The 26,885-nt window shown below is 31.8% G+C and overlaps 6 protein-coding genes across 8 annotated transcripts; 1 reads left to right on the top strand and 5 right to left on the bottom strand.

Moving 5' to 3' along the window:
- Positions 1–640: 640 nt before the first annotated feature.
- LOC113854566 lies at positions 641–5,060 on the bottom strand. Of its 3 annotated transcripts, XR_003502780.1 has the most exons (4): positions 4,631–5,060; positions 4,498–4,515; positions 3,063–4,409; positions 1,801–2,940 (listed from the first exon to the last, which is right to left on the bottom strand). XR_003502780.1 is itself a non-coding variant. In XM_027485627.1 (3 exons), the coding sequence occupies exons 1-3, from the start codon at positions 4,980–4,982 to the stop codon at positions 4,255–4,257; spliced, it is 525 nt and encodes a 174-aa protein (XP_027341428.1). In that variant the 5' UTR covers positions 4,983–5,060; the 3' UTR covers positions 641–4,254. The 3 variants fall into 3 exon arrangements, 2 of the variants coding, with proteins under 2 accessions (XP_027341428.1, XP_027341429.1); XM_027485627.1 differs by having other exon boundaries at positions 641–4,409; XM_027485628.1 differs by lacking the exon at positions 1,801–2,940 and having other exon boundaries at positions 4,248–4,404; positions 4,631–5,058.
- LOC113854564 (probable WRKY transcription factor 41) lies at positions 2,093–3,959 on the top strand. Its single transcript, XM_027485625.1, has 3 exons — positions 2,093–2,751; positions 2,860–2,988; positions 3,092–3,959. The coding sequence occupies exons 1-3, from the start codon at positions 2,417–2,419 to the stop codon at positions 3,717–3,719; spliced, it is 1,092 nt and encodes a 363-aa protein (XP_027341426.1). The 5' UTR covers positions 2,093–2,416; the 3' UTR covers positions 3,720–3,959.
- A 2,341-nt stretch (positions 5,061–7,401) lies between the features above and the next one.
- On the bottom strand, positions 7,402–8,539 carry LOC113854565. The gene has a single exon (XM_027485626.1). It carries the CDS (start codon positions 8,407–8,409, stop codon positions 7,765–7,767), a length of 645 nt encoding a protein of 214 aa, XP_027341427.1. The 5' UTR covers positions 8,410–8,539; the 3' UTR covers positions 7,402–7,764.
- A 2,154-nt stretch (positions 8,540–10,693) lies between these two features.
- On the bottom strand, positions 10,694–17,173 carry LOC113854562 (probable GABA transporter 2). The gene is made up of 7 exons (XM_027485622.1): positions 16,930–17,173; positions 16,585–16,815; positions 14,235–14,332; positions 12,674–12,860; positions 12,003–12,133; positions 11,688–11,924; positions 10,694–11,366 (listed from the first exon to the last, which is right to left on the bottom strand). Exons 1-7 carry the CDS (start codon positions 17,003–17,005, stop codon positions 10,977–10,979), a joined length of 1,350 nt encoding a protein of 449 aa, XP_027341423.1. The 5' UTR covers positions 17,006–17,173; the 3' UTR covers positions 10,694–10,976.
- A 1,958-nt stretch (positions 17,174–19,131) lies between these two features.
- Positions 19,132–21,332, bottom strand: LOC113854561 (high mobility group B protein 6-like). The gene is made up of 9 exons (XM_027485621.1): positions 20,952–21,332; positions 20,744–20,863; positions 20,393–20,664; positions 20,202–20,307; positions 20,025–20,090; positions 19,749–19,919; positions 19,559–19,659; positions 19,377–19,461; positions 19,132–19,289 (listed from the first exon to the last, which is right to left on the bottom strand). Exons 1-9 carry the CDS (start codon positions 21,330–21,332, stop codon positions 19,152–19,154), a joined length of 1,440 nt encoding a protein of 479 aa, XP_027341422.1. The 3' UTR covers positions 19,132–19,151.
- An 833-nt stretch (positions 21,333–22,165) lies between these two features.
- LOC113854563 (protein trichome birefringence-like 23) lies at positions 22,166–26,422 on the bottom strand. Its single transcript, XM_027485624.1, has 3 exons — positions 25,902–26,422; positions 25,453–25,730; positions 22,166–23,396 (listed from the first exon to the last, which is right to left on the bottom strand). Exons 1-3 carry the CDS (start codon positions 26,191–26,193, stop codon positions 22,623–22,625), a joined length of 1,344 nt encoding a protein of 447 aa, XP_027341425.1. The 5' UTR covers positions 26,194–26,422; the 3' UTR covers positions 22,166–22,622.
- Positions 26,423–26,885: the final 463 nt, after the last annotated feature.

Raw genomic sequence — 26,885 nt, 5'->3', positions numbered from 1 at the left:
GATGCATCCCAATGTTGACTTTAAAGTAACACTAGAAATATGACATTCGTGTGAAAACAGCATCGAGTTTCTACGAAAGCATCATTTTCTATTTTAACAATGAAATTAAATACCTAAAAGAAACTTGAAACAGATGTAATCAAATTAAATAATGGGTAATTGTTGAGTTGAAATTTATGCTTCCATGCTTTAACCGGGCTACCTGCATGGACTTGGATTAGTTAGCTCTGAGCCACACCCTTGTTGATAGCAATATAAATAATAAATGATAGTTCTTTTGAAATTATTGAAGTCTGACTAGTTAAATAATTGAGCCCATATATTTTACTAAACAAATAAATTTAAGCTTAAGTTTATATTTAATTGTATGAATTTTTAGTTTTATAAAATATTTATTTTAATTCTTAACATTATATAGATTTTTCATTTTAGTGTTCTTTTATTTTTTAAATAGCATTTTGTATTAAAAAGAATTAAGACAACGTTTAGTGCAATAAATGTTTTAATATTTTTGAAACAATGTCACGGAAACTTTTACTTTCATGTTCGTGAGAAGAGAATAAAAATATTTCTGAAGGATAAAAGATTCTTCAAAATGTTAATTTGTGAGTCAGTGAAAATAATATTTTCTCACCTTCATATATAGGAACAAAACTTTTTTGTGGTACATAATTGACTATAAATTTACTACTTTTTTTTTTTTTTTTTGCAATTGATCGTAAACATGTTATTCCAAGCAAAGTTAGATAATACCAAATAAATTTTACAATTTTTTAGGGAAATTTATTTTTAGGTATCTTGTTTCCAAAAAAGTTCTTTATTTAGGAATGAGAGTTTTTCTATATGAAACACTACCAAATGAGAATGAGAAGTTATAAAATTGAGAATTAAACTGAAAATTTTATAAAATAAAATATTATAGCGATAGAAAAATACAATTTCAGAAATTAAAAGTTAAATTTGATGAAAATTTTTATAACACAATTTTTAATGCTTAATGTAAAGTATGATATTAGCAATTTAAACTCAATTGGTTTTATTTAAGTTAAGAGTTAGTTCATATTACATATAGGACATCAGGTTTTACATAAATATATAGCTTTTGAGTTTAATTTTAATATTTAATACAATTTAACAGTCAATATTCATCCGTTTTCCTAAATATCCTGTTTGAAAGAGATTTTTAGATTTTTATTCTACTTAATAATTTTTTAAAATATTAAATTAATAAATTCAACGATTAAATCACGATAAAATTATGTCAAAGTTTAGATAAATCAAAAAGTATTTATAGGCACACAATGTTATAACTAACGTTTACTTTTTCTTTTTTTTTTTGAAAAACTATATTATACACTAATTTAAAGTTGATGAAGTATCAAGAAGTTTTAAAATTATATAAAATTTTATAGAATTGATTTAATTAACGAGAACACTAAAACCGTTTGAATATTTTTATTTTTACTTTTAGGAAAACCGTTTCAATTAGAGAAACTCACCGTTAACTAAAACTGCTCCATCAACTGTTGTTTTTGAGACTTAACAGTGCTCAAATGAAGACTGCAGAATGCCGATGGTGAGAAGAGTCGATAGCAGAAAGTATCTCTCTAATCATCAATCTATTTTATGTTGACTTAGAAAAAGAGTGAGCAAAAATCAACCGAGAAATTGAGTAGATGGTAACAACCATAAGTCACGTAAGCAGTCTTCTATGTTTCTTTCTTTCTTTTTGGTAATAAAATAATAATAATAGTAACTAGTAAAGGACCAAAGCACCCACGCAGACCGAGTTTTGAAAATTCTATGGTTCCTCTCTTCATTCGAACTCTTCAATAAAATCATGCCTCGGAAGAACATGGGCCTATCATCAACCAATAATCACTTATCTAGCTGAAGTGGACTTGGTCAGCATCCTTATTCATCACACTATACACTGACCATATACTGGTCTTAGCTGAAAAACTCGCTTTCTCAGTCAAACTTTGACATTCAACCCTCCAATACTCCTTCCTATCATTTGCTCCCTTATTTGCAACTCAAAAAGGAAGCGCTAGTAGTACCCTTTAAATACAAGACCTTCAACTTCTTCATTCAGCAAAAAATCACCTTAGCTCACTAAGATTTGCTGCTTTAGACTCGCTCCTGCTTTCTCTTGTCTGCTCCAACATCAAACCATTCTATCTTAAGAAACCCATTTGAAATTTCAAGTCTCGTTCTGGCTATTTCCATGTTCACAGCTTACTATACTTCACCAATTAAAGGGTCTCCTAAACTTCTTCAATTTTCAACTCTGCTGCAGAGTAAGAAACTATTGGTTTTAGATACAAGTGCATTTCCAGAGTAGAAATGATGCTCTCGAGCATGAGATAGATACCAAGCACCATTGTCTTCAGTCAATTCTTATAAACAATACAAAATGGAGAATGAGTGGAACTGGGAGCAGAACACACTCATCAATGAGCTAATTCAGGGGATGGAGGTGGCAAGGAAGTTGAAGGCAGACTTGAGGGAACCGTATTCGGTTGAAACTAGAGATTTGCTGGTGCAGAGGATATTATCTTCTTATGAAAAGGCTCTGCTTATTTTAAGATACAATGCATCAACTTCCAAGTTGCAGTCTATGAATCAAGCAACAGCAACTTTGTTACCAGAGTCCCCAATATCTGTCAATGAAAGTCCTCAGAGGGAAGATGTTGATGGGGTAAAAGAAATGAAGGATCACCAGGAAATTAAACACGATTCAAAGAAAAGGTGAATTTTATTAGACAGATTTGGCAGCAGGTTTCTGCCACAGAAATATCAGCTATGTCTGGTTATGCTGAAGTTCCTAATAGTTTTTTTTTTTTTAAATGATTTCAGAAAGATAATGCCCAAATGGATGGACCAAGTAAGAGTCAGCTGTGAGAGTGGTCTTGAAGGATCGCATGAAGATGGCTACAACTGGAGAAAATATGGTCAAAAAGACATCCTCGGTGCCAAATATCCCAGGTGAGGGGACTTCCCTCAATCCTGCTTTAGAAAAGAATCACAAGAATTTTTAATGTTAATAAAATTGCCTTTACCTAATCAACAACTATTGTGACATTTGCAGAAGTTACTACAGGTGCACCTTCCGCAACACTCAGGGCTGTTGGGCCACAAAGCAAGTACAGAGATCAGATGAAGATCCCACCATCTTTGACATAACTTACAGAGGAAAGCATACCTGTTCTCAGGGAAACAATGCCATTCTGGCACCTGAGTCACCAGACAAACAAGAGAAAGCACAAAGTTATAATACTGATATTCACAATGCACATCCATCACAAGAAAACCTTACAAGGTTCAGAAACATCTTGGCTGTCGACACGAATAAACAGGAAAATGGAGAAATGGCATATCCTTTTACTTTCCCTTCAGCTTCATTTGGATGCATGACACAAGACAACCACAGCTTGATTCCTTCGGCCCTAGAGAACGAGTCCTTCTTGAGCAGCCTATACCAAACACACCTGTTAGCTCCAACAACACCAGAATCAAACTATTTCCCATCTCCAACTTTCCAGATGAATGAGTTTGATGGGATCTATAACAAGCCACATTTGGAATCAGATATCAACGAGATCATTTCCACCAACACATCAGCAACCAATTCTCCGATTCCCGATTTCAATTTCTCACTTGATCCAGCGGAAATTGATCCGAATTTCCCCTTTAATACCCCAGGATTTTTCTGCTGATTGGACAACTTCAGATAGCAGTAGAATTGTGGAATAATAAATCAGCAATGGTAGCACTTATAATGTCTTTGTAGTTAATATTAGAATTACAATTTTGGCACTGTTTAACAGTATCTACTTTCAGCAATGGTGCGCCAAATTTGTATCGGCACATCCTACAAGCCACCCCTTTAGTAGAAGAGCACAGCAGTCACAAAGAGTAACTAACAAATTCAAATTAAGTTAGAAGATTACATCAACTCAAAAAAAGAAAAAAAAAAACTATCAAAAGAGAGTTTTTAGAATTTAGAAAACAACATTGAAATTTGAAGGGCAAGCCATTGTTAACAAATTGCACACGAAAATTAGATCTTCTGACCAAAGCTTTGTAAGATTTCATTCCAATTGACGAATTACCACACAAAATCCAGCACTTAAACCCGTTTTATTTACAAAACAGCCCAGAGGCTGCATTGATAAAATACTACCAACAGTGACAATAGAAAAACATCAAATATCAAACCTGCATCCCCTCCTCTTCCTCGTTAGGAGTGGATTATATATTTTCATTTTGTTTTGAATTTTTTCCAACTTTCCTGAGACCCTCTCTCAGACCCATCACAATGAACAAGTTAGTGAGAGTGAGAAGCGACTCAGCCCCACCATGCAACCAATCCACATTAGACAAAGAAGTCCCATACTGCACCTTCGCTGTCATAACATCCAAACACAAATCACATATTCATTACCTATGCCTATCAAATTGGACTTCAATTTCCAGCAAGTTAGTAAAACTCACCATAAATCCCAGCTGGTACTGCTCAGTCGTGCCATAAAAGCAAGTTTCAAAACAGAGCAAATCAGCCAAGTTTATATTTTTACGTATCTAGTAAAAGAATTGCAGCAAAAGAAAAGAGAGGAGAAAAACTGACTTGTTGCCCCAACAAATGCAAGCAAAAAGTAGAAGCCGAAGAGAGTAAGGTTTGGAGCAGTCTTGGATTTGGTTATGAAGTACAAGAAAGCGATGTAGGGAAACAAGGAAAACGCAAATAGCTGAGGAGCAATGCTTTCTGAATCAATGGTGGGTGCCCATGCATCAACCGCTAATGGCAATGGCAACCCACACACAATCCCCCTTCTTTTTCTGTGACTCTTCAATTCCCTCCTTCTTCTGAGGTTTACTGCATAGTAATGTTGCACTTCCACAAAGCTTGTTGAAGGGTTAATAAAATTGGGGGTTTTACAGAGGGACACAAGGCCCAAGTTGATAGTTGCACCTCCCATTTCACAGTTCTTCGATCGTCCCTCAACTTTCTCGTAACAATCTCATCTCTTGATGCAACATTTCGACCGTTCAATTTCTCACGCTGTTACCCAAACGGGCTGGGCCCTTATGGACCACTCGAGAGTCAAGACTATTTGATTAATACAGTGGCCCAATTACGTCAGAAAAAGAAAGCCAAGGTTGTGGAAAGACAGTATGATTGTGAGTAAAGTTAGAGGTTTATTATTATTATTATTATTATTATTATTATTATTATTATGAAATTAAGTATAGTTAAAGGCGAGTCTTGGGTATATTCATTCTCAGCTGTCTACATGAGTTGACATCCATAAATGATTCAACTTATAGTAAATCAGGTTGGTTGTGTATTAAACAAATCAAATTCTAAGTTCTGTATGAACAGCGATCTATATTTATTGTGTGTACGGCTTATGTCAGGTTTACTGTATAAGTGTGACATTTGGTTTACAATTTGGTTCAGCTAAAACCATGTGTTGTTTGAATTAATTAAATTGTCCACTATGACCCGTTAACCTAGCTAAAACAAATAGGGATCCTGATTTTTTTTTAATGCGAATATGAGGGTTATGTTGCTTTATTTTTGTTTAAATAATTTTTTTATTTAAATAAAAATATAAAAACACAAAAATATGAGAGTCATATAACAAGAGAAAATCCTTTTTCAACAAGTTATCGTATCACAGCTGTTCAATCTAACCGAAGGTACGACTGTCAAAGTTCTAATATTGTGTTTAGTTTAACCAGTTCTCGTATTATTGTGTGTTTTTTTTTTTTTATTATTGTATAGAAGTATTTATTGCTGCATCTATATCTATAATATTTTAAATTAAACTTTTTCCATTACTGCTAATATAGAATTCATGTACGTTCCATGTCGTCGTTACAGAAAGGCACCCATTGCCCACCGACAAAGTGGTAATTAATAAACCAACCTACCCTCATTGTGATTATGCATTGTGACTCTCAAGATGGATTTGAATTTTCTTATATTATTGAATGGTTATGTTAAAAATTTGCAACTTTTATTAATTTTAATTAATGAAGTTTATTATTAATTAACATAGGCTTTCGTTTGATAAAAATTATCCCTATTTTTTTAACACGATTGCATCATATTACTTATTAACATGAAAGCATCTAAATTTTTCTAGTTTCCTCAACTTTATTCATACCTGATAGAGTTAGACCAGTTTATTAAAAGATAAATATTTTAAATTTTTCATCCATAATTTATGTAATAAAGTTAATATTAAATTTTGACATACATGTTTTGAAATCAAAATTTTAATTTTAATTAAAAATACATATAATACGATACTTAAATTTTATCCTTTATTAACCTTAGTATCTGTCAACAACATGAGCGAATTGTTTATTTGTTAAAACAATTGAGATATTTAACACGAAGCAAAATATACAAAAATAATAAAATCAGGACGCGATAAAGTGAAAAGCGCATAGAAGTAAAAGAAAACATTAAAACTAAATAGTTGTTGACACCAAAAACATTGAGCTTAATTGATATACGGTAGATTTGCATTCTTTCAATCGAACAATTGTAGTTAGCAAACTTCCACTTAAAATATTTTGAGAGTTAAGAACTTATAAAAGGAACATGATCTTAATCAATATTGAATTGTATTTGGGTTCAGTTATTTTGGTTAGTTGAGCTGATATAATCCATTGACTATATTACGGTAAGAAATTCAAACCTTAATAAAAATATCAAGATTATGTGTATGAAAATCAAAAATTCATTTTTCTAACACACGGCATTGCTATTATTAAAAAGGAAATTGTATTTATATAAAAATTATGTACAAAATATGATACAATAAAGAGGAATAATAAAAAAAATTGTACAAAGAATATACCTCTAATTAAAATAGGAAGCTAGAGTACACTCTGAAGTTTAATTCAAATCAACTACCTCAAGGAAAAAATAATTAGACACCCCAAGAAATCTTTTATTTTGAATTCTTGTGAATGCGTATGTGTAATAAATAAACCGTGCTACCGTGTAATAAAGATGTGACGAAGTATTGATTATTAATTAAATTTGAAGGAATTTTTAAAAAAATCATTAAATGCAAAGTATTTTCAAAATATAAAAGGGAAAAGAAATTGATTTAAATGTTTAATACTTGTCTTTTAAAAAATATATATTTTTTTTCAGATCCATTACCACGTCTGCGATTATTATCGTCAAGTTTTAGTTTTAAAAATTAAAATCACTGTTATCTCAACAATTACAAACTGGTTGATGTCCAGGTAAAGGTAAGTTTATAAAGAGGGAATGTGAAATCAGGTTTCAGTAAAGTTTATATACATATATCTTTATAATATAAAGCGAGTAAGTGAACTGATCGTAATTATATTTTTTTCTTTTACCAATTCTTTTTTGATTCTTACTAATGCATTCACCGATTACAGAAGTCCAAACCTTCGTAGTTGAAAAACCACTTCGACCGCGAGCCATTGGCCACAAATGGATGCACCATCCCCGGCAGGACCACCCATTTATCTAATCTAAATTAAAACTATACAAATCATTTCGTCAAACATAATTGTCAAGTTACATATTCCCACACGATCCGAGGATTCAACGTTGCCATGTAAAATAAAAATTAAGGAATTGCATCGTGAATCATTAAAAAACATATAATAAAATGAGAAACCCACTGTACATGTGCTGATTCCTATGTTATGACATGCAATAACAAAAATTATTATTATCATCTAAAGTCTAAGCCATTTATGTTAAGCACACGAAACACCAATGGTGGGCGTTGCCGTAAAACGCTCGGAAGCTGACTTTCTGACGAAGGAAGTTATCTCCGGCGAAAACCCACCGATCTCAATCTCTGGAAGTTCGGGGATTGTGGAGAGAGCGGGCTCAGACTTATCATAAACCACGTAGAAACGATCTTTGGAATATTTCTCAGCCACTTGAAAACTACTATCACTATGGCTACTACTAGAAATCCTTAATTTGTTGCCGGACTTGAAAACAAAGCGAAGAAGTTTCTGGAAGGGTCGAGAGATCTTGAAAGTCTTGTTGTTGTTGTTGCTGGAGAGAGGTTGAGGTTGAGGTTGAGGTTGAAGTGAGAGATAACGTTCAGGTACATGAGGCATGGAAAGGGTTCTATTTATAGGGGAATTAGCTATTGCTGAGTCTAATTGGCGTTTGAAGGAGTTGAGCTCGTAGGAATCATATAGCGTGCTACCACAATCCCACATATTTCTTTTATTTGATGAAGAGGAACACCTTGGCACCTTTGAAAATTGCTTATGCTTGTCTTTTACGGATTTCTCCATGTTTGATATAAGTAGCTGAGCTATTTGTACCCTACAGAGCTTGTGATGAAAACAGTGACTTCTTAATTTTCTTAAGGGTAATACCATATAGGAGGAGGAGATTTGAGAGAGATGGATGGGGCATATAGATGACTAAACAGAGAAGAGAGTTAGAGAGAGTGACGTTTGATCACTTTTGTGTGATGGTTTCTGAAGGATCAAACGCGTTAGTTATGACTTTGTGACTTGAAAACTGAAAAGTGTATGTTTATAAGGGTTTCACGTCCCGCAGATATTGACCACCATTACCATTAAATCCGTGAGGGAACTTCTCGATCATTTTTCCATTTGGGATGCCAGCACTATTATGTTGTGCTAGCTGCTTGCTTAATATTGGGCAAATGTATATTAAAGTACAGGTAAGCTTCATATCTAGAAAAACTTCTTCTATTAAAAAAAGATCGTGAATTTAATTAATTGGAGGATTCAAAACAATTAAAAATAAAGATACATAAATGAGAAGAAGTGGGAAAAGGTAGGACACTGAGACGTGGAATAAAAGTGGCCCCTTGAATCATGTGTGTGTACAATGATCGTATGTACCCATTCACACACACACTTGGCTAAGTGCGATGAGACACAATCATGAAGTAAAGGTTTGAGTTAGCTTAATTAATCGTCCATTTAATTATATTAAATTAATAATCATGTGGATGTGGTGGCCTTGCTAATACATTAAATCAGGTGCTTCTCCATGAAGACCGTAATAGTTGATCGCTTTTATAAACCATAATTATTTTCTTATATATATACGCCGATGGTATCGTTGCAGGATTTCAACGATGCACTGTTTTTTGTGCCTCTCATTCTTCAATTAATAAACGTAAAAGAATGGCAAATCATGAGTTGTATTCTTTTGTTCATTATATTGAAACACAAATTGTTCTACACTTGTGTAATAATGCATTTTCATGATAACTTGGTTGGAATTGTTTGCTAAAATTTGTTGGAATTAGTTTGTTTAAATGTATTAAATTAATACATAAACTTTAATTATTCACCGTTATACTTTTTAACTAAGATTACCTGCCGGTAGATTTGTGTAGTTGGAAGCTGATATGTACAACGTAACAACTAAGGAAGCTGGAATACGCAATTGAGGAAAGTGGAAAGATATAAAAGTCATGGTTATCAGTTTCCTGTTTTACACATTCACACTTTAGACAGAGACAGTTCAAAGTGGCTGATCTACTCGTGATAATTATGGCATGGAATAGTATAACTTTAATTGGAAGTTTGACTCGGATAGATAAGCCTGAATAATATAACTTTGAGTTAATCGTATTCATCTGGTCACTTGTTCATTGATTATATACAAGACAAAACAAGATCCACGATATGAATTAATTATTGGATATTGTTCATTCTATATACATCTAAAGAATGTTCCCACGATCTATTCATTTGTTGAAATATTCAGATTTTAATTACTTCAAATAGCTGCAAAAGCTAAGTAAAGTATTTTTGTGGACATATACAGCTAAGTTTTATTTCCTAACGAGGGTGTAGACAAGAAAGTATAGTGAAGCTGAATATTTAAAATTTAAGAATGACTTGTGAGGAAATTGAGAAAATGTTATCGATTTAACTTATGCATTGAAATAATTTAATTTTAAAGTTAAACTTTGACATATTTAAAAAATATATAACTCAATTTTTCATTTAATTTTCATATATTGCTAATGTAAAAGATTTTATACTGTCATCTTGTTAGAAATCATTCTATACGAGACTTTTAAAATAATTATTACAAGAATTAATAGTTTTTAGTTATGTGATATAATCTATAGTTGAATGATAATATAATTTTTTTACAAAGTCATTTATGATTTATTTTTATAACTTTATGAATTTAATATTTAACAAATGTTTTTATGCTAAAAAGTAATATTAAAAATTTTTTGTCCATGAAAGATAACTTAAAAATAAAAGGGTGAATTCTCTAATGATAGAGAGACGGTAGGAATTCTTAAAGAAGGTTGATGATTACTCAATTAAAGAATAACTACTTTTGAAAATTAGAATTAATAAGTGAAAGAAAAACTAAATAAAATTACAACTATTTTTATGATACATATATAAAGTTTTAATTAGCCATGAAGGTGCTCAGTATATCATTAGCCATGATTTTATTTTATGTTCTAAGGGGTAAGTATATCATGGGCTCAGATACATAAAGGTACATATTAAAGAAAAAAAACATTTGTCTTTAAATTTTATATAAATAAAAAATATATTTTTCAATATTAAATTTTTTTTTTTAATTCCATAATCGATGTGCTAACATGTGGACAAAACTTGAAAGAGAAAGGACTCTTTGATTTTTTTTTTAAATTTTGTTTACTATTTTTTAATAATCATAACAAATTTTTTTTCATGTTCTGAAGAACCAAAAGTACAACCCATACAACATTAACCTAAACTCCAGTTGTTGCTTGCTATGGAACTTACCGATTACAAGTTCTTACGTGCTGATCTTAGTAATTATAGCATCAGCACAACACATATGCTGGGGACAGTGTTTTCTATCTTTCTGCTGTCACCCATTTTACAAATGGAAATAACTTTTTGTGGTATTCCTTATCCTTTCGCCCCTGATTTATGCAAACATTTGCTTAATCCACAACATCACTGCCAAACAGCTTAAATTGATGGGCATCAAGAACCAATTTCCTTATGGAAGAGAATGCACCCATGATTCCTGCACCCGAGAATATCACCATAATTGAGATGTTGATCCAATATATTAAGGATGATTTTGGAGGCTTGTATGTCATGTTGTAGAGCAGCATAGGCAGAACGAAATCCAAAGGTATGAAACCAATTGCACCAACCACACCATTGATGTCTCCAAAAAATGGCAGCATAGCTGCCAAAAACCCACAGAATATCATGTAAATTGTTCGAAGAATTATGCGAGGAATAAGATTTCTTTTCGAAAATATCCCCTGCCTCACATCAGCTGATTTCTTTTCCATTATCTCATAAGCAACTTGAGAATAAACCTGTGATATGTTAGGACAAACTTTATTCATAGTTATTACCAATAAATAAACACATGGTCTTGCTAACCAATGTTAACACTAACTAAAGAATTAATAAATAGATAGTTTATTAGGATGGATTGAAAATTTGGATGAGAGAACATTGATCATACTTTCTAATAAAAACATTTTTTATTTCTTAACCAGTTACCTAAAACACTGTCTAACATTTGTTATAAATAAATAAATATTATTCTTGCTCATGGTCCAAAGGAACAAAAAGGAAAATGAAATCCTTCACATGACAAAACTTAATAATAAGAGAGAAGTTGGCGAGTTTACGAGGCCAATGGCAAAGAGCTGAAGAAGAACAAAGATGATTGCAAGTCCAAGGACCCAAGTTGGAGCCAAAGAAGGGGCATCATCTGGCAGCAGACTCTTCAAAATGTTTGAGTTGGATTTGTTTCCAAATACCCAATATCCAGAAACTGCAGCAGAGTAGAAAGTCACTAAAATTACAGAATAACACATCATAAGGCCTTTTACCATCTTCCCAGTGGCAGGGGGCGCTAGAGTTGCCTGTATTCATAATCACATGGTCAATTTAAGTTCATCAAAATAAAGTATTAGAAATTAGAAATAGGAACACTGAGGTACTTGTATTTCGGGTAATATGCCATTCCCAAATATTGCTGCAATTATGGAGATGGAAGTGAATGCGCTGAAGGCCCTTGCAGACTTCTTAGGTTCCAAGGAATAGTCCCTTGGAGGGGCATTTCTGGAAGTACCTGCAAAATTATTGTTTGCTTAAATCATTGGATGTTTTCTAGTATTTTTAATTGAACTATAGGTACCAAACTATGACTATTTGAACATAAAAGTATTGACTACATTAATCCTTGAGTTAAGCTTGTGAAAAATGAAAAATAAACTTTTAGCATTAGTCAAGGTGTTAACTTCCAATTGTACTTTTATTGTCTAATTAGCAGCAATTTCTGATTTGTCACCAAGCAAAGGATCCTTGCTCAAGGACTAGACTTCAATGTACGGCTACTGCACAAATTGCAATTGTGTGTACACTAAATGACATTTAGAATGTATTTCTGATAAACAATTTAATTAAACAAATATTCAACAGGAACTTATTATATAAGAGTTTATTATAGATGAATTAAAAGGAAATTATTTTGTTAAGTTTCTTTTTTAAAACTTTTGAAATAAACTATAAAAGAACTCATAAATAAGCTACTTAATAAGTTTCATATAAGCTTTGTGGTGGCAAAATGGGTGATTGTTTGTAGTTAAAATATAATGAGTTGGTAATATACCTGCATGGATACAGGCACCAACCACCAGGACCGTGTAGCCAAGGCTGAGAAGCAGCGAACACAAGTTGATGTGTCGCAAGGAATGGAAAGAAGGAAGCTGAGACAAAACTATCATCACAACTGTCACCATTGCTATAAACTCGTACAATTTCAGGGGTCCATGAGGTGAAATATTGGAGTACATGATCTTCCATAATAGAACAAAAAGCAAAAAACAAATAATTAATTTCTCAGAGTAAAAATTAAAAAATAAAATATTGTAGCCAAGGCCATTTACTTGGCACTAATATTTAATATTCTAAATCATTAGATTCTTAAACAATTCTGCAGCAAAAGCAAAATAAATGTATGATATTTTGGCAATATAAACTGTCCAAAGGACTTCAAATCTGAATTCCACATACTCCCGCAATAAATTCTAGCTTTGACTATCTTCAAGCATAAGATAAAAACAAAAAGAATCAAAGTTAATGTATATCCTTACAATTTCATCCAGGACGCTTGAAATTTTGCAATTGTTTTAAGGCTTTTAATTTAAATTTGTATTTGAGATTATGTGTTATTATTATCATTCTCATAATGTTACCTTATTCTAAATTACTAAATATAATTATTTTATTTGAATGTGTAGTTATTTTGAATTAATAAATAAATCGTTAGTGAATATGTTTGGCAATCTTTTTTTACATAATAATAAAGTATTAAAACTTCCTTTCTTCCAAAAACATTTAAACCTAATCCAAAAATGGCCCAAATGATTATTATAAACTTATCCTTTCATGCCAAAAAAGTCAAATCATTTGAGTGCAAACTCTCCCTCTTGAACCAAAATTTCTACGTAGAATGCGTGACCCAACAACACACAATTACCTTTGCACCATACTAATCCTTAGCCTAGCTTGCGGAAAGCGTCCAATCATTTGATATTGATTTTGAATTCTATCATTGTTTTCTTTTTTCACAACACTCCACCATTTTCACATTGACATACCCTCTTGGCCATTTTATGTTTGTAACCAGTTCTCACTCGCTACTACAACTCATCAATTTGGCTATATTAGATTTTAAGTTTAAAATTTTGTATACGTGAAAATTTTGTTGCAAATAAATTCTGAGTGGAAATTTCCCTAACTACTCAATTTCTAAACACTTTACAAGGTACCTACTTATTTGTGCTTTAAAGTTTGGATCAGTTCAACAACGTGCAAGTTAAGAATACTTCAAAAACATTCCAAATGGTTACGGCTTGTATAGAAGAATTTCAATTATCAACCACCCTATTAACAAGTGGAAAATATTAATCATTGATGGGAGCAAACGAAATTCAGAATCACAATATAATAACAGAGCGTAGTTGATTATCCAGAGTGATTATGAGCATAAATGCTAGAATTTTAGGGAGATGCTTTCATTGATGTCATTATCATAGCAAGTCTTTATATTTTCATTATGGCTCTTGATTGGAAAATGACAGGAAATCAACCACAAATGAAGCAAAAACAAGAAAGAGTGGTACAAATTTAATAGATAAGAATAATAAATATTCAAGTGCTGAGCAAACCTCAATGCATTCTGCTGCAAGCAAGATTGCCCCTACTCCAACTCCAGTGTTGATTGCCGTTTGAATAAAGATGACAAAATAGAACATCCTTCCCGACCCTATAATAAACGACGGCAACAACGCTGGGTCACACACATCTTACCAATTTCAAAGAGTGGATCTTTTCTTGCTAATCAAAAGGTCATTAGGTCATGTGCATAACATATCATGCACATAGCTTGTCATGTTATATGAAAAGGAAATGTTATATTAAGTTGAAATATTGTGTTTTTTTTTTTATCAGAGAACAATAACAGTCTCCTAAAAAACCTTATTAATTTATGTTCTATTTTTTATTTTATACAAAATAAAAATTGTCTCAGTAAAGATAGCTAGCAATTAGACAAATCTGAGCTTCAAAATGTGTAATGTTTTGCACATTATATTCTAGTAAAAGTCTGTAGTTAGAAATTAGTCTTTAAATACTTAGAGAACACATATAATAATAATAATAAAAAATAGCTAGCAAGCATGAAACACTTATAAGACACCACAACAAACATTAATATGACCATTTTTGAAAAATTATAAAAAACACCATGACTAAAATATAATGTGAAAATTAATATAATATTAATCTAAAACAGAAATTTCAAATTAAAATAAATTTATATTTCATTAATGAGTTTCAATTGTTTCAAGTATAATAAAATATTTGTCATATTATTATTCCTGCAAATATTTATAGAAAAGTTTTAAAATAATTAAAAAATATTGGTTAAAAGTATTTTAAAATATGAGATATTTCATGATAATTATTTTGAAGGAAAATATTCCATGGCCGTTAAAAATTGTACAAGGTGTGGTCAGTGGTTCTTCCATCTAATGGCCCTTATTTAATTTTAAGTTTTTATAGTTGGACAATTTTAATCGCTACAGCGTTATAGATAATAAGAAGTTGTATAGAATATTTTTTATTAAAATTATTAATTCAATAAATTAACATTATAAAATGTTACAATTTTTAATAAAAATATGTAAAACGTTAGACAAATAAAAAAAATGTTTATAATTGATGATAAAGTTGCGGTCAGTTTGGGAATCAGAATTGTTTGTAATTGCTTTGCAGCTCAAATCCCATTTTGAAATTTGAAATACCGTTGTTGGCAGGTCAATAGTCACTAGTTAATGATGGAGTAGACTGTAGACTTGTCTTGTATGCAGAATAATTTATAACTTCAATTTTATAAAAGATAAGAAAAAAAATGTTTGAAAATTGTTGTTTGAGTTGAGCTTCCACTTTTATTTTATACAGAAAATTCAATCTTATCCAAAAAATATATATCTTAGCAAAACTATTATGAGAAGCAGCCACAAATGCGGGCCACATAATTTGTTAGCATAGCGGAAGTAAATTAAGCAGATAATGCACCAGCTAACAGGGGAAGCAAGTTCCAGGAAGATTGGTTTCAAAACATTGTTTTGTCTTTAAAAATTACAACAAAAAATTGATTATGTTTTTAGTTTAATTTTTATTTTTACTATTAAATTCTCTATTTTTTTTATTATTACGAATTATGCCTATTATTAATCATCTTAAATCAAAATTATTAAAACATATTTCTATCTAAAATATCTTCATAAAACAAACTTATGTAATTATTTTTAACCATTTTCTACTTAAAAAGGCAAATTTATTAATTATATTTCACATATAATTAGGGAAAGTTATATTTAAAAAATTTAAATTTTGTATTTCAAAAAATATTTTTAATTTAATCACTTTTTTACTTTTAAATTTAATTTGTATCTTCTTTAAAAAACTGTATCTTAAATATGTCAAAAAAATTCCAATAATTCAAGCAAAAAATAATAATAAAGATTTGAATTTTTTTTCTAATCTTCATAAAATGAACTTAAAGTCTTAAACTCATCAATTAAAATCTTGCGCACAATTTAAATCAGTTTTTTACTTTGAAACTTCAACCACACAACAAATTAACTTTTTTAAATTTTAATCATAGTTTTTATCTTTAAACCTTCAAAGTTATTTAATTTTAAATTTATTATAAAACTCTAACTACTTGAATAAAACATTATTATCAAAAATTAAAAAAAATCAATTATAATAATTAAAAAAAACCTCAAACTGAATTATCTCTTATAAACAAAATACTTAAGTTCAATATAATAAAAAAAAATTTGAAAGAAAGAATATTAAAAAATTAAATCATATAAATCATAATATAAACAGAAAAACAAAATTAAGCCAGCCTAAAAGCATGATAACTTAAAAGCTTTGAAGAGGAAACAAAAACATATTTTATTATATTTTAATGTTCAACACTAACCATGGTTGCATAGTAATCACCTAAGACATCAGCGGCGAGTTCACGGAAGCGAATGTGGCGGCGACCGGACTTTTCGCAGTGATCAAGCACTTTAGACATTAGGTAGTAAGAATAGAACGTCACCACTCCCATCATCGTCAAGCACAAGAACCCAAGCCCCCACCCCAATCCTCTGAACGCATACGGCAGCGTTAATATCGTTGGCCCAACGATCGCCGTCGTTAAGTGAAACCCCGCATGCCACCATTCACCTATATCATCATCATCATCATTCATACCATATATTCATTTGATGTGCACATCTGATTCAAGAAAACAGAAATTCATTTAAATTGATTCATAATAACAAAACTATTGATTATTACCTTTGGATTGGAGAACGAAAGTAGCTCCAGCGTCATCCTCTTCCCCATGGTTTTTTCCCTTGGGTGGCTCTGCCATCGATGGTTGGTGATGTTGTTGCGGTTCAGTAAGATAAAAAAGGAAAATCAATATGGTTAACTGCACTAATTAATGTGTAAGAAAATATTGGTTTGCCTCCCAAAACGTTAAGTTAGGGGGGAGAGACCGAAGCATGCGGCTAGTGGAATCTTCCTACGACTGAGCCTCATAAAATTAGGTGTAGTGGGATTGTTTTATATACGAATCCACGCGATGCTTAACAGTGTTTGTGTTTTAATTTAGTGAAATAACTCGCGTATAAACTTAATGGTTGCGTATATTTTTTTAATTTATTTTAATAACCTTTTATTACGTAATTTGTATAATAATATTTAATTAAGCGCACTTAGACTTGTTTTGTGTTTACACTTCCACTTCGATTTCCAAATGTGTCGTTTTTCAAATTCAAAATAAGTAGACCCGACAGCGTGCTAAGAGCATCAATCGCGGTCTGTCCAAGTTGATGAACAGGGGAATGATTCTTTGTTGATGGCATTCTTATTTGAGTTCATAGTTTTGGAAAACTTAAAAGCTAATGTGTTAAATAAATGAAAAGCTTTAGAAAAAGAAATTCGAGATGGGACAGGGGTGGCAGATGAAAGCAAATTACTACTAATTGTGGGGATCGTGTTTAGTTAAAAAGTTTTGAAGAGAGTTATATAATATAACATAATGGAATGAAATACGAAGATATGAAATAGATTTGTCACTCCATTTTGAAATTGTCAGACGTAAAAAATGTCATTTCATGCCTAATTTGAGGGAACAAAATTTTGAAGCTTTTGAAGGGCTAATCTTTCCAACGTAATGGAATTTAGACATCAATTTCCACTACGGGTTCATTGTCATTTCCTGCCTTGCCAGCTTTCCTCGTTCATGTAAAACATCGCTACATTATCATTCGTAATATTAACTTATAATTTATTAATAGTGAGAGTTTGACAACTTATTCAGTGAGTTTTCATAGAGCCAATTCATTAAATAATATAAAAGTACATTCAACGAAGGTCTAGAAAAATAACTTCTTCTTTGAAAAATGTTTCATCATAGTCTAAAGGGACACTTACAGGCAGTTTTTTTTTTAGGATGCATTTATACATATAGATTTCTTGTTATAATTCCTTTTATAAAATTTCTTGTTAGTTTTTTTTTTTGTTTCAATTATTTCTTTATAAATATACTTTAAAAGAGTAAGACAACGAATTATAAAAATTAGAAATAGTAATAAGCCAGTGAGAAATTCAATGATTAATAATGATATTTAAAAAAATAAAAAACGATATAACAGAAGTTCTCTTTTATGCAAATTCCGCCGAATAATATATATATATATAAACATTAACTTAGTGTTGATATTTTTTTTTTATTGTTTGTTAAAATGTCCAATATTATTCTTATTTTTTTTATTTATAAATGACAGGAAATCCTAAAAGTAAATAATAATAGTATTTAATATTTTTAAAAAAAGAATGGCATAAAATAATTATATAAGAAAATATTTAATTGATATTAAAATATCATCTTCTTTAAAATTCTTTTTTTTTTTTTCATTTCATATTTTATTTCTTGACTATTACTGATGTGGTTCTTTTTTCTACAAAATCAATTAATTGATTTCCTTCATTGAATAATGGAGAGAGATAATACTTTCATTAACATTTAATTAATAAAAGTGGTTATTTGCATTAATGAAAAAAATAAAAGTCTTAACTTTTTAAAATGATTATGTTATTATTAAATAAAATTTTAATCTTGACCAAATAATTATGTTATTATTAAAGATGTTGACAATTTGAAAGTCCAAAATGGTTATATACTTTATAAAAAGTCATCGAATGATTTTTTATTTCTTTGTCATACGTTTAAATTTTAATTCCTAAATATAATTTATATATAACTTGAGTGACCGCAGCAGAAATAACGGCGACGGAAATAAATAGAACTGAGTATTTTCATTTATTCAATTATTAGGATTCTAGAAATTAACTAAACATTATAATTGATAAATTCAGCTTCCAATTCAAGATAAGATACATTTCTACTACAGCTAGAAAATCAAAGCATTGACTCAACTCAATAAGATAACTAAATATTAGGTGTTCAATACAATTTTGAACATGCCGCCGAAGGGGATTTATTTTCTTCACTATTCTTTGGCATTATGGTCCTGCTCCTGGTCTGCAGCTATGGATTTGTTGTTGTATTCCTCCAATTCCTTCTTGTATGCATCCATTGCTTCAGATGCTTTTCCATTCCACAATTGTCTATCTTCCTCGCTCAGTTCCTATACCCAAATTGTAATGAAATTAAGAATGGATTGCTTAACCACAACATAAATTAAACGTGAAGCTACTATAATAATACACATTACCTTCCACTTCAAAGAAACAAGTGCATTAAGGGTTGATGTGGTGATTCCTGTTCGTTCCTCTTGTAAATTTCTCCTTGCTTCTTTGCTGCATGGAACAAAGTTTTAATTTGTTACATCTCCAAAACACTAGATAATGCATGAACATATACCTCTTACAATTTAGTGTAACTTGTTATAATCACCTGAATAGGATGAATGAGGATGGAGGCCTCCTAGGCCTGTTTGGATCAACATTCTTATCTTCCTTGGTTTGTTTCTTCTTTTGTTGATTCTTTTTTGTTTTCTGCACCAAGCTAGGGTGGATTAACAGTTGCAGCGATAAAGAAGGGTCTGAATAGGAACAACAAAACAGACAAGTAAAGGGAAAAGAACCTTGATCATATTTTCAGTTTTCTCCTTCTTCTTCAGCAGTTGCAATGCTTCCTGTTTCTGAAGTTTCATATTCTCCTCCTCTTCTTTCATGAGTTGAGTAGCCTCCTCATCTTTTTTCTGTTTATAAGCCTCCATATCTTGGTTATACTTCTCCTTGTTTTTCTTTGCCATCTGAGAGTTCAAAAAAATAAAAAATAATTTTTAAGCCTATAAATGAATGAGGAGGATAAGGTTACCATCAAATACACAAGAGATCAAAAGAGCAAAAACAAAAACCTCTTCATAAGGCCTCCTTTGTTGTTCTGTCATGTTTTTCCATTCTTCAGCTGTGATCTTAGGAACCTGAAAACGAGAAAAGCAACACATAAAATAATGTTATTTCCGGTTATTATAAATGAAGTCAAAGATCACACACAGACAATAAATTTGTGCTCTAAATTTGTGCTCTATTACCTCCAAGAAATTCTTGTTCTCAGCTAGAAGAGCTGCTCGCCTATCATTAGTAAACAAGAAATAAGCTGAAACGGGGTGCTTTGGTTTCAATGGATCCTTCTCCTTCCTGTGAAAACGTAAGTAAAAGAACATCAGTATCCACATCTCATGAAGAGGGAGTAAAAATGGGGTAAATTAAATCTATAATTTACTTGTTTTTCTTGGTCTCTTTTTCTGCCTCTTGTTTGAATTGCATATACTGTTCAAGCAATTCCATGGCAGTCTTTTGCTTCTGCTCTTCTTCCAACAGCTTCATTGCTTCACTCTCACGTTTTTCCTTCGCAATTACTTGCAAATAAGCTTCTTTTTCAGCATGGTATTTCTCCTCATAAGGCTTCTTCTCTTCTTCACTAATTGACTTCCATTTAGCCCCCAGCATGTTTGATATGTCCTTAAATTCTGCCTCTGAGTTCCCCTTCTTAATCTGCACCACACCAACCCATCAATACCATTGAATTTAGCTAAATAAAAACTCAATTACCCCGAAGGATTCCCTTTCGTACCTCATTCCATTGGTCTTTGCACCATAAAATGTAAGGTGGAGAAGGCCTTTTTTTCTCAGAGCACCCATTCTTTTTCTTATCCTTCTTTTTAGGTTCATTATCTTTCAACACAGGCAAATTCTACACAAAAAGAGAAGCGACCTTGTGAACAAACAACATAATTTGAAAAGAGGAATTATAAGAACTAATAAACTCAAGCTCAACTCACCATGGTAGGCTTAAACTCCTTCAACTTCTGCAACTTTTTCAGCTCAATGTGAAGCTTCTCTTGCGCCCGCTCACGGCTTTCGAGCTCTTCCTCCTTCAGCTTGAGAGCCTCATCTTTGGCCTTTAAAAGCTCTTCAGTCTTCTCCTTCTCAAGGCGCAATTGCTGCAGCTTTTCCTGCATCTCTAGCAACTCTTTCTCGAAAGATTGTTGTTTCTTTGAGGCAACACGAGCCTTATCAGGTGGTGAAATTGGTGTTGTAGAGGACTCAGAAACCTTCCCAGCTAAGATGTTGGCCTCGTTTGTTGATGGGGTTTTTTTCTCCTTCAGGACTCTTCTGCCCCTTGACCTCTTCGTAGGTACTTCAGCAACCGTGTCAGCCATTGAAAACACAGAAGAAAAAAAATAGAGAGAAATGAAGCAGTGACTGAGTGAGTGTGTATTATTTCCTATAGATAAGAGCGCGATCTTTTATAGGAGATGATAAGGAGAAATGGTGCAACGGTCTTTTTTTTCAAATTTGAAAGGGAGTGTGTCATTCTGGGAGTGATTCTTTATGATTTGACCGTTGGTGATTTCTTACCCAAAGTGGTCAGAAAAAAAAGGTAATTTTTTAACCCCCCGAGTTTTGCTTATATCCTCTTAATATAATCAATAAATTATATATAAATTTTTATTAAAAATTATAAAATTCAATGCAATTCAATATCTTAACAGTATTAAATGTTACAATTTTTTATAAAAAATTACCATTATAATTTTTTATCTTATGTAATATTGCATGTGTTAGAAAAATTTATTTCATAATATTTTTATTACTTTATAATGTAAATATTAAATAAAAATATTTATTTATTATTGTGTTGAAAACAGAAAATATATTAAATATTTTTTCATTTAGTAAATAAAAAATCTATAAAAAAATAAAAAGAATTAAAAAAAAAATCTAACATAGGTATATTCTTACCTAAAGCGGATTACCATGTGAGGGGCAAGTTTGAATTTTTAAATATCCACGTAATGAACAATTAACGGCTCTGAATTTTTCCTGAGTTAAAAAAAATTAAAAAAGAAAAACATGTATAAATGGAAAATGCATTTTTGAAAGGAATGGCTGTTGGGGGAAAAACCAAATGTAATTTATTTGGTACACATCTTGGAATGTGGCCCAATATATTTGGGTGAATTCCAAAGCTGCAAACACAATTATACAACGTAAAATTCATCCAACCGGATTGAATATGGTGGATAATTTAACATATTTATTGAATTATGAATAAATAAATAAAGAAATGTATAAAATAATCTCTAAAATTTTTCTTTCTTATCCAACAATCATCCTCAAATCTAATTGAATTAATTTTTGAAGACAACCCATCGTTTATACATGCCAATAGAAAATGAAACACAGTCAAACTATAGTTGCCTCAAATAACCTGTGTTGACCCCGTTACACAAAGAAAATATGCCCATTCACTTCCGTATCAAAATTAGCTTCAAACTGATATTTAGAATCCCTTGTGCTACATTCAACTTGTTAGCCTCCAATCTCCATCGCACGTGTCTGTATGAATATGAATATGAATATTAAGAATCATAGTATATGTGAGTAACAATTCACCAAATATTCACAACTTCTGTGAGGGAACTGTAAGGGGCATTTGACTGATGTTCTTAACCATTGACAATCATTTCCATTATTATATCATTCCAAGAGTCTATTGGCCCAGGTAAACACCAATGCAAACAATCATTCTGAACATTAGCATTTTGGCCCTTGGCAAATGGGTGAAATTGCCTATATGGACCAGGATGTCCATCAGGCCTCAATTGTGAAAGTAGTGCAAAATCCACAAGCTTAAAATTCACTCCATTTCTTGAAGCTTCAGAAGCTGCCTTTCTAAACTCCTCTAACTCAATTTCACGAAGAATCTTGTTCAAGTACTTCATTTCCATCTCACCTTCTTTAATCGGTGCTGTTCTGTTGCATGTTCCACCACTAAACCACTCCCCATTTTCAAAATGATCAGGTGTGAATGTCCTGTAAAAAATCAACCCTTTGTGATTGGAAGACATGATGAAGTTCATGACGAATTTCAAGGCTTTGCGATAAGCAAAGTTAAAGCCCAGCTCTGTCAGGTTCCTTTTAGGACAGGAGTGGCAGCCCAATATAGTGTTGTTCTCGTGGTAGATAGCAGATTTGAGAAACCATTTCCCAGTTGAAAAAATGATGTAATCAAAGTTGTAGTACTTATCCGTCCATTTATTATCCAGTTTGTCAAGATATAGCTCAACTTCAGATGATGAAACACCATTTATGTCTTCAAAAATAGCTGCTTCCACAAGGAATGGTGACCAGATAACTGACAAACTGAAGTTGTATGAGGGAAAGTGCCAGCTTTTGGACTTGTATTCCTCATCGTGGTAGACTAAGACAGGTTGTTCTACCTGAAGGACAAAACAGTTCAAGTGAATCACTCTCTTCCCTTCCAACGGTTCCTGAGAGTTATTACAGTATATAGGCCATCGTAATTTCCAAAACACAATAAGCTCCAAACTGTTGTGATAAGATTTTGTAGTGGTGAAAATTAAATTTATTTAAAACAAAACAAATCAAGCGACGAACACAACTGTACCATGGAATAGAAATAAGACATATTGACTTGATTGACAGTGCTCACATTTGCATCACAGAGGAGTGCAAGTGCTTACATTTCATTGAAGTACTTGGAGTAAAGATCATCCAGGGTTCAATACTCATACCATGAATTTGCTCAACTAAATGAATAATTGTGCTTTTGTAGTGCATAATTATAAATTTGTTATATCATATATGATTAATTTCATAACTACACATGCTTCAATTGGCAGTCCAAACAGGTGGTTACAAAGTCCACATAAATTGATAACAGGCAGTCAACCAATTAAGAAGTGAATTTGGAAACCTAATGTAGACACAGGAAGGTGAGAAATGAGTTTAACACTGCACAAGAAGAAAGGAAAGGAAGTGAAATAACCCTGGGAACAAAATCTCATAAGTCATGAACTTAAAACAAATGCACATCTCTGCCTATGGTTTTGTTGTCGGTCCTAAGCTCAAGTATAGGAAGAATTGTGTTAGGCCTTCAGCTGAGGGAGACCAGTGAGGAAATTTGATTTATGGTCTTTAGCCTTGTGAAAGATAGTAGAGAGAGCCAAAAAAACCTTGGAGAAAGTCATCAAAAGTGATCTTATGATAAATAATATCTCTAAAAATATAGTTTTTGAATACTCAGAAGGAGTGTTTTCCGGCCTATAGTGATCTTACCCGATTCAAATAGGATTGTCTCTAGTGGAGGATACCTGTAGGTGGTCTAAACAAAAAGAATATAGTTTTTGACTGAGTCAAGTGACTTCATATGATCCATGTAACCAACCTCATCTAATGGGATAAAACATTGTTGTTGTTGTTGTAAAGTTGAAACAGAAATGAGAACAGGTTGCAGATGTTATGAGCTTGGGCTTGAAGTAGACTAACTGAAACTACATTTGCATGGACTTCTTTAAATCAATTACCAAATCCAGCTTGTTTATACCATTAGCCATATTACCCACTAGCCATTGCCAGTCCATTTTTCTTTTTAATTTGTTGTTGACATCTTCTACAAGTATCTTTTATCATAAATCTTTTCACTATGAACCTTATGACTAATCATTCCAATAAAAGTTCAAATCAATTGACCATCAAATCTTGTAAACTAAAATGATGCTATTCTCAATTACTTCAGAGCTGAAAACAATCCTTTCAAATAATTTTATAGTATTTAAATCTCTGCTCCTCAAGCCACTGCTACAAAGCTAAGAAATAAAAACAATGACTTTACAATCCACATGCTAAATCATAGGTTGGTGACTAAAAGTACTGGATAAATATATAACTACTAACTACTAAGTATTTGGGCCTATTCCATCATTTGTTTATGCAAACAAGCGCACCTAAACAAAAGCTTTCCCTCAAACACAACGACATTTTCTTGATTTTATTGTTTGAAATGTTTGGCATTGAAACCAAAAAACAAGATCTGGTCCAACACATGGTCAGGGAAAAAAACATATGCACAAAAGTCAGTTGTCTGATATCATCATAGAAACATTCACAAAAAATCAGACAAAAGGGAAAACAACATTTTGGCCTAATGATATGCTTTGTCCATCATGAAGAATAAAATAAAATAAGAGAAAGAACAAGAATTTTGTTAACTTCATCCTTCAAAATTGAATTTAAGCATCTAAAAATAGTAAATTTCTTTATTAAAAAAGAATACATATATTACATTGAAGATATACAAGTATAATACATATATTTCTTTTCAATAAAATATTATTATTATCGGTTGTTTAAAAACTCAACCCTAATCCTGATGGCTAAAATTTTATACTTTCCTAATGATAATAGCAAACTATTGAAGTCAGTAAGCAGAATTATAGCAAACTATTGAAATCAGTAAGCAGAATCATTACATACCTTGGAAAGAATACACAGCAATGACTGCACATGGTTGCGGGAAATGGAATCGCCAATGAGTGCCCACGCTTTAGCACGCATCATGTTGAGAAACCTTTGTGGATCAAACTGGGGCAAATCACAGTCTCTGGGAGCCCACCTCCAATACAGAAACTCTCGATCGGGCCTTCCATTTTTCAAGCAATCTTGATGAGATTCGATAAGGTTGCAGCTTTCGTTGGTATAAACAGGGCCCAATGGGTTCCGCACCCAATCCCCACTAAAATAATCACATTTCTCTGCATTTAAATAAGTTCAAGTTACAACATTGCACTAACTACCCATATCATAACCCAATTAATCAATTTTACTATGTATGCAACATACATAGCCGTTCATGATTACAGTCACAGATCTAAACGCAAGTGTGCATTTTTGTTGATAAAAACCCAACAGAGAGTGACACTCACCTGAGTCAGTGCGGGACACTTGATCTTCATCAGTTTCGGGAATATGTTCTGGGACAGGTGGCGGTTCAGGAACATGTTGTGAAAGAGGTGAATTAAGAGGTGGGTATTGGGGCTGTGGTAATGTGACTTTATCAGGAAAAGGGGATTCCAAAACAGGGGAAATCTGTGGGGACAGGGAGTGAAAGAAGAGGATGCGGAAAGCGAGGCCAAGGAAGAAGAAGGTAAGAAGGAATTTGAGGAAGAGACTTTTGTGGTTGAAGGGAAACTTGTGTTTGAAATAATCCAACCTCATTTTTCTGACTAATTGGTTGTGTTGGACAAACAGGGTACTAAATAATCTTTGAATCCATGTTTTTGTGATGTGTTCGCAGGTTATTGAGTATTGGGTGGTGGTTTTGAGCTAACAAAACTGAGTATGAAATGCAACACAGAGTAAGTCAAATGTGGCACTGCTTCCTAGACCCATGTGACCGACTCATAATACTACAGCAGTTTTTACGAGCAGACAAGATTCTCTACATGTTATTGCTACTTTTCCATTTTTTTTAATTAATAACTTAAGGCCACTCTTTTTCAGCTTCAGATGCACCATTATTGTTAATCTAATCCACACACACGTATAGAATATTATATTTCTATGTCACTGTCGCAAAATTAAATTTTAATTTTTTTAGTTTAGCAATTTTTTGCTGGAGACCAATCCTTCACTCTTCATATATCATAAATTCAAAATTCTTATTTTCATAAAAAAATATCTTAACACTTAGGAACTACTTAAATAAATGTATTAAAGAATAAAATAAGTTAGACTAAATTAAATTTTATAAAATTTAAGTTCAGTTTTTTTTTTTGTATTTAAATTTAAAGTTAAGACTTTGCCTGTTTATTTAATATACATTTTTTTAAGTCTAACTTTACATTTTTTTTAAGTCTAAAATTTCATTTTATAATAAAATATTTTAAAATATAATTACAACCATACCA

This window comes from Abrus precatorius, unplaced genomic scaffold, assembly GCF_003935025.1.
Source record: "Abrus precatorius isolate BTA unplaced genomic scaffold, Abrus_2018 Scaffold11, whole genome shotgun sequence".
NCBI lineage: Eukaryota > Viridiplantae > Streptophyta > Magnoliopsida > Fabales > Fabaceae > Abrus > Abrus precatorius.
The sequence above is the reverse complement of the archived record's forward strand: the minus strand, read 5'-3'. Positions and strand labels throughout refer to the sequence as shown.